Source organism: Haliotis rubra, unplaced genomic scaffold (genome assembly GCF_003918875.1).
Source record: "Haliotis rubra isolate DU_JTF1 unplaced genomic scaffold, ASM391887v1 Scf1191, whole genome shotgun sequence".
In the NCBI taxonomy this organism is placed as follows: Eukaryota; Metazoa; Mollusca; class Gastropoda; order Lepetellida; family Haliotidae; genus Haliotis; species Haliotis rubra.
In genome coordinates this window covers 190,470-198,328 of record NW_025765105.1, presented here as the reverse complement: position 1 = coordinate 198,328, position 7,859 = coordinate 190,470, and the positions used below count along the sequence as shown (strand labels likewise).

At 41.6% G+C, this 7,859-nt stretch overlaps 2 protein-coding genes across 2 annotated transcripts in view; both read right to left on the bottom strand.

Annotated features, from left to right (window-relative positions):
- Positions 1-250: 250 nt before the first annotated feature.
- LOC124261176 (skin secretory protein xP2-like) lies at positions 251-2,451 on the bottom strand. The gene is made up of 3 exons (XM_046695506.1): positions 2,395-2,451; positions 415-1,119; positions 251-262 (listed from the first exon to the last, which is right to left on the bottom strand). The coding sequence occupies exons 1-3, from the start codon at positions 2,449-2,451 to the stop codon at positions 251-253; spliced, it is 774 nt and encodes a 257-aa protein (XP_046551462.1).
- LOC124261166 (G-protein-signaling modulator 2-like) overlaps positions 2,103-7,859 on the bottom strand; it is a 61,854-nt gene continuing 56,097 nt past the window's right edge. The window contains 2 exon segments of the mRNA XM_046695499.1: positions 2,103-3,802; positions 5,645-5,838. Of these exon segments, the coding sequence (XP_046551455.1) occupies positions 3,617-3,802; positions 5,645-5,838 (380 nt within the window). The 3' untranslated portion in view covers positions 2,103-3,616.

The window sequence follows — 7,859 nt, the reverse complement described above, 5'->3', positions numbered from 1 at the left end:
CAAGTCATTTCCCTCAGTGTCTAACCTCACCCTGTATTTTCCCATGTCTGTATGTCAGACCTCACACATTCTTTATTAAACCAAACTGAATTAGTCGGACAGACCAGTGAGCCACAGGGGCTTTATGATGGTCTTGATAAACTGGTTTCTCATATTTTACAGTTTGGCACACTAAAAATTGGGACTTCATACATGATATTCGTTTGAACAAAGTTACTTGATTCTTAAATAAAACTTAACAGAATTAAAATCAAAGTTGTATCTACAATGCATAAGATAAATTCACAGTGAATGCTCTATATTTACAAATGTAATGACATACAGTACATAACACACCAACAACATGTACAAATATAACACAACCTTACCCAATTCACTCCCTCCCATGATGCAGCTGTCACTGGCTGTACGTACAGTCAGACCTTCACTGGGTGTGTCTACAGCCAGACTTTCACTGGGTGTGTCTACTGTCAGGCCTTCACTGGGTGTGTCTACAGTCAGGCCTTCACTGGGTGTGTCTACAGTCAGGCCTTCACTGGGTGTGTCTACAGCCAGACCTTCACTGGGTGTGTCTACAGCCAGACCTTCACTGGGTGTGTCTACAGCCAGACCTTCACTGGGTGTGTCTACAGTCAGGCCTTCACTGGGTGTGTCTACAGTCAGGCCTTCACTGGGTGTGTCTACAGCCAGACCTTCACTGGGTGTGTCTACAGTCAGGCCTTCACTGGGTGTGTCTACAGCCAGGCCTTCACTGGGTGTGTCTACAGCCAGACCTTCACTGGGTGTGTCTACAGTCAGGCCTTCACTGGGTGTGTCTACAGCCAGGCCTTCACTGGGTGTGTCTACAGCCAGACCTTCACTGGGTGTGTCTACATTCAGACCTTCATTGGGTGTGTCTACAGCCAGACCTTCATTGGGTGTGTCTACTGCCAGACCTTCACTGGGTGTGTCTACAGTCAGGCCTTCACTGGGTGTGTCTACAGTCAGGCCTTCACTGGGTGTGTCTACAGCCAGACCTTCACTGGGTGTGTCTACAGCCAGACCTTCACTGGGTGTGTCTACAGCCAGACCTTCACTGGGTGTGTCTACAGTCAGACCTTCACTGGCTGTACGTACAGTCTTCACACACACCAAACAGTGTTGGTGAGATGGTCTTCACACACACCAAACAGTGTTGTGAGATGGTCTTCACACACACCAAACAGTGTTGTGAGATGGTCTTCACACACACACACACCAGTGTTGGTGAGATGGTCTTCACACACACCAAACAGTGTTGTGAGATGGTCTTCACACACACCAAACAGTGTTGGTGAGATGGTCTTCACACACACAAAACAGTGTTGGTGAGATGGTCTTCACACACACCAAACAGTGTTGTGAGATGGTCTTCACACACACCAAACAGTGTTGTGAGATGGTCTTCACACACACCAAACAGTGTTGTGAGATGGTCTTCACACACACCAAACAGCGTTGTGAGATGGTCTTCACAGACACCAAACAGTGTTGGTGAGATGGTCTTCACACACACCAAACAGTGTTGGTGAGATGGTCTTCACAGACACCAAACAGAGTTGGTGAGATGGTCTTCACACACACCAAACAGTGTTGTGAGATGGTCTTCACAGACACCAAACAGTGTTGTGAGATGGTCTTCACAGACACCAAACAGTGTTGTGAGATGGTCTTCACAGACACCAAACAGTGTTGGTGAGATGGTCTTCACACACACCAAACAGTGTTGTGAGATGGTCTTCACACACACCAGAGTTGGTGAGATGGTCTTCACACACACCAAACAGTGTTGTGAGATGGTCTTCACACACACCCAACAGTGTTGTGAGATGGTCTTCACAGACACCAAACAGTGTTGTGAGATGGTCTTCACACACACCAAACAGTGTTGTGAGATGGTCTTCACAGACACCAAACAGTGTTGTGAGATGGTCTTCACACACACACCAGTGTTGGTGAGATGGTCTTCACACACACCAAACAGTGTTGTGAGATGGTCTTCACACACACCAAACAGTGTTGGTGAGATGGTCTTCACACACACCAAACAGTGTTGGTGAGATGGTCTTCACACACACCCAACAGTGTTGTGAGATGGTCTTCACAGACACCAGTGTTGTGAGATGGTCTTCACACACACCAAACAGTGTTGTGAGATGGTCTTCACACACACCAAACAGTGTTGTGAGATGGTCTTCACAGACACCAAACAGTGTTGTGAGATGGTCTTCACAGACACTTTGTTAAAGATAAAGAAAGGAAAACATAACTTTTAACCCGAGATAGTCACACTAACCATGAATAATGTGAATATCCAAACCTTCCATAAGAATTATATTTTCGGATTTGTTAAAATCTCCAGTGTGGCAACGTTACCTTCCCTGCAACATCTTTACAACTGCTCCATTTCTGTCCAGGGTTCTGGAACTTCATGCAGGGTCTCACCTCTCAGACCAGCAAGGCTACAAAGGTTTGTGGAGTACCTTATTTTCCCAAGTATAATGCACATATGTACACAAATGTTTGGCAATCGCCGAGGAAGAGAGCCCCAGAAGTACTTGACAAGTAGTTACAGAGATACACAATATCTGACCCATGCAATCAGCTGTACCAAAGAGCTATGCATATTATCATTAAAAAATATTTATTCAAACTAGGAACTAAAATTCAATATTGGAACACAATATTCCTGATAAAATAATAGCTCAGGTATAATTCTTCTGATCAATGCGACTAAATTGTTCGAAGTTATTTGATTGAGTATGTTATAAATGATTCTTCCGCAGATTAAGAGAAAACCTGCACAGCAGACTCCTTTTTTTCAGCTTAGATCTTGAGGAAATACTTCTTCGTACACAAACTTCCAGCAGAACAGGAGATATAATATCAATGGTAAATCATTATGTCAAGAGACATTTTATCTCAAATTTTAAATATTTTTAAAGTTATGATACCTGTTTGTTTATCCCTGAATTTGCTGAAGGGATACAATGTAGCTTTTTCTTTACATAATACTCAAAATCTATTTTTTAAAACTACTGAATTCCCTAGTGGGGTTGTGCATTATGTTTGGGTGTGCACTATACTCAAGAATATATGGTACATCCAAACACCCGAGCCCCTCATGACACTGATGTAATGGATACATACAAAATCCATCTCCATCAGCTTGCAAGGGGAGGTAATTGTTTGTTTCAGTCTGAGGAAGGGAGGCGTCATCTACAAGGGAGGTAACTCGCCGAGTCAAATGGAAAGATCTGTTCAAGCTATATTTTCCCAATGACCTACTGCTAGTAATGAAGCTGCTAAAGATAAATGGCATATTGATATCAAGAGTCATCGTTGAGCTCCACATGTAAGGTAACAATGTATGCTAGGATTGCAGATAATATGTTCAGCTGAAAACGACATATAGACAAAATTGTTTATGGATAGAATATGCACATCTGTTTGTTCACTGGCACACAATGAGGCAGATAATGACTTGTGTCATGTAAACTGTCAGGCAGATGTGTTGCAGGTGCCCCGGGGCAGTGTTGAGCATGACCGTCAACCGTATGAACCAGCCCTGCACTCTCACACACAACTGTCAACACTGTCACTTCTTCTTGCTTTTCCTGGATGAATCTGAGTTTGGCTTTGAGTCTGCTGGCATGGATGTGCGTTGCTCCTCTAGTCGACTGGATTGCACACGCTGGATCAGGTTGAAGAAGTCTTCGTCGGGCACGGTGGGAGCGGCTGGCCGCTGGGGCAGAGCACTTCTCTGGTCCTCCAAGCGAGATGCCTGTTGAGAGAGGAGCCCATAGTTATGTTGTCCACTATCAATCCTAACCACACACAATGGTAATAAGGAGTCCATTTATACCACTTGACCTCTCTATCTAATTAAAGTACCCAATACCTGTCTTGCTTGACCTCTCTATTTCATTAAGGTACCCAATACCTGTCTTGCTTGACCTCTCTGTTTAATTAAGGTACCCAATATCTCTCTCACTTGACCTCTCTGTTTAATTAAGGTACCCAATACCTCTCTCACTTGACCTCTCTGTTTAATTAAGGTACCCAATACCTCTCTCACTTGACCTCTGTTTAATAAAGGTACCCAATACCTGTCCTGCTTGACCTCTCTATTTCATTAAGGTACCCAATACCTGTCTTGCTTGACCTCTCTGTTTAATTAAGGTACCAATACCTCTCTCACTTGACCTCTCTGTTTAATAAAAGTACCCAATACCTCTCTCACTTGACCTCTCTGTTTAATTAAGGTACCCAATACCTGTCCTGCTTGACCAGTCTGTTAAATTAAGGTACCCAAAATTATGTATTTCTTACAAATTCTATATTTTAAAGACATATTTTATCTCACTTAGTGCACTTCTATCTCACTAACTGCACTTCTATCTCACTTACTGCACTTCTATCTCACTTACTGCACTTCCATCTCACTTAGTACTTTTCTATCTCACTAACTGCACTTCTGTCTCACTTACTGCACTTCTATCTCACTTAGTGCACTTCTATCTCACTTAGTACACTTTTATCTCACTAACTGCACTTCTGTCTCACTTACTGCACTTCTATCTCACTTACTGCACTTCTATCTCACTTAGTACACTTTTATCTCACTAACTGCACTTCTGTCTCACTTACTGCACTTCTATCTCACTTACTGCACTTCTATCTCACTTAGTACACTTCTATCTCACTTACTGCACTTCTATCTCACTTTGTGCACTTCTATCTCACTTACTGCACTTCTATCTCACTTTGTGCACTTCTATCTCACTTACTGCACTTCTATCTCACTTAGTGCATTATATCTCACTTAATGCACTTCTATCTCTCTTACTGCACTTCTATCTCACTTAGTACACTTCTATCTCACTTACTATACTTCTATCTCACTTAGTACACTTTTATCTCACTAACTGCACTTCTGTCTCACTTACTGCACTTCTATCTCACTTACTGCACTTCTATCTCACTTAGTACACTTCTATCTCACTTACTGCACTTCTATCTCACTTTGTGCACTTCTATCTCACTTACTGCACTTCTATCTCACTTAGTACACTTCTGTCTCACTTATTGCACTTCTATCTCACTTAGTGCATTCTATCTCACTTAGTGCACTTCTATCTCACTTACTGCACTTCTTTCTCACTTAGTACACTTCTATCTCACTAACTGCACTTCTGTCTCTTACTGCACTTCTATCTCACTTACTGCACTTCTATCTCACTTAGTACACTTCTATCTCACTTACTGCACTTCTATCTCACTTAGTGCACTTCTATCTCACTGCACTTCTATCTCACTTACTGCACTTCTATCTCACTGCACTTCTATCTCACTTAATGCACTTCTATCTCACTTAGTGCACTTCTATCTCACTTACTGCACTTCTGCTAACGTTTCCTGACACCCAGTATGAATGATATTTACAACATGCATCCTTCATGTTCTAGGCCTCACTTGGGCCTTGATTTAGTGTCAAAACGTATTTCAGAAGAAAATTATGGAGATATATGCGATATCCCTGGGTGTCTATGCTCAGCGAAACTACGAAATCTAAGTGCACTTCCATGTGTCTGAATACCTTTGAAATACAAAAGACAGCTCTAACCTGACATCTCATCAGCATCTCAAAGAAGTTGTCATCTGGGACCGTGTCGTCGGACTTCTGCTGGAGTAACTGACCAATGACAGCCTGTGAACTGAGGCCGGGAAATGAGGGACACTCTGCTCGCTGATCGTTCATGCGTGATCCCTGGATGCCTGCCACCATGTCCAGGAAATCATCTGTGCCAGGGGAGGCAACTGCAATGGGTAAGTAAATTTCTTCTTACTTCACCAACTAATCACATCATAAACAAGGGGACTTTGAAATTTATCAACAATGGTAATAATTCTCAGAATGTTACCATTAGCACTTGATTGCCTTTTTTCTTGAAACTTATTTCAGAATTCACAGGTTGACCTCAATAAAAAAACAACTTCAAGGACTGTGTTCGCCCTTCTACCCTGTGATTTAACAAATGCTATTCACAGAGTTATCTCCCCTAGCAGAAGCTCTGGAAAAACCTCACTTTTCTTGGGTACCTTAAAGGCACAATGTCAAACCTCACTTCTCTTAAAATACATAATGCATTTCTCTCAATAATAATAACTATCAGTCCTCAGGGAAGCTACCATATAATTTATTTTTTAAAAATTTACGTATTTAGATTACAATATAAATTAAACATTATTTCAAGTGAACCCCACAGAGTTATGTCCCTTGGAACGCTCTTTCTGAATATCGTTCGCACAACGTGTGATTGAAACCAGTTCAGCAAACACCAACAACACTGCGTGCAACAGTTTTCTATGTAGAGAGCAATTGTTTACATTCGATATATGGCAAGTGTTATCTGTTTGGAAGCTGTTTGCCTCGAAGTTTCAAGTATCGATTTCAGGCAAGTCGTAAGGGATAATAAGGCTTTTATTGCATCAACAGGAAGCTAAAGTGAGTGCATATGCCTCAAGTGTTATCAACAGTGAAAATCATCTTTAGAATACTACCTCTAATGCTTAAGGTTGAGGCAGACCCATCCATCCGCTAGTAATCCCCGAGGACCTTATTCTTAAAGGCACAATGTCACACACTTTCGACAATATTTTGACCTATATTTTATATATTCGTAATTCTAAAGAATACATTCCCACTTACACAGGGTTGTTGAATCCCACATAAGGCTTGGTGGGCCCAGAGTACCCAATCACAAATAAGGGAAACCAACAACAACACTGACTAAGTATTAACAGATAATAATAATAATAATAATAATAATAATAAGTGCATATATATTACCCCGGATAACCCAAGCTGCCTGTGAGGCACTTGAAGGAAATAGTCACATGACATGTCCCACAGACCTGTGTTTGGTTGTTATGACAACACTTCAGAATCCCTTTTGCTTATAAAATGGGAGAATATTTTTTATGTCCTTTCCGGTTAACGTAACATCTGCTGGCTTCCTGATTATGTCACTTCCGGTGAGAAAACAGAATTATATCTCTGAACATATAGACCCTGCTTGCTGTCTTGGCCTTAGTCTACCATACAAGGTGTTAGACTCACGTAAGGAGCAAGAAACATCCATTTTTAGACAACAACCAACCTATGAGTTACAAGGTCAAGCAGTTGTCCAATCCAAGTGTCCAGATGTCCAATCTAGAAAAGCATCAATTCCAGGTATCCCCACTGTTTTGTGTCAGGCCGAAGCTAGGCTGAGATAATGGACTTGGCAACATCCAAGGACCCCAAGTCGTGCCAGTAGTGAAGGTCCAGTGATACATCTTAGAAAGACGTTAACATGTTGGACAATGTCCACAGTCAGGCAGGCATGATCCGTTCTAGTGATAGAGTCTTTCACAAAACAAAGAGATGTCGAGATGGAGACTTATCTTCTGCCATGGAGTATTTAAGTTTGATGGTTTTATAGGAAGAAATCATTGGACTTCAATTTTTTTAAATGCAAATCAACCTGCAGATTCAGCGACAAGTTTCAGGCAAATGGGCAGTCATAGCAGACTTTGTACAACTACAATTGTATTGAACAAGTAACTGATATTTCCATATTTGTGTCTAGTAATGGTGGTTAAATATGTAAAGTGGTATCAAGTGAACATAGGACTGCTTGCGTCACAATAATTGAACACCACCACCACCCACACCTGTCAGTCTTACTGGTTTCATCATTACATTGTTATCTTTCTAAATTCCCCAACCCTAATATATATACTCTACACAAAAGTTGTCATCCATAAAAAGTGTCACGTTCTTCCAACTTCATCAT

Bases quoted from the DNA above. Each gene is read 5' to 3' on its own strand.
- LOC124261176 (XM_046695506.1), bottom strand. From the start codon at position 2,451: ATGAAGTTCCAGAACCCTGGACAGAAATGGAGCAGTTGTAAAGATGTT. The intron at 1,120-2,394 runs GTAACGTTGCCA...GTGTGTGTGAAG, and splicing joins GTAAAGATGTTGCAGGGAAG to ACTGTACGTACAGCCAGTGA.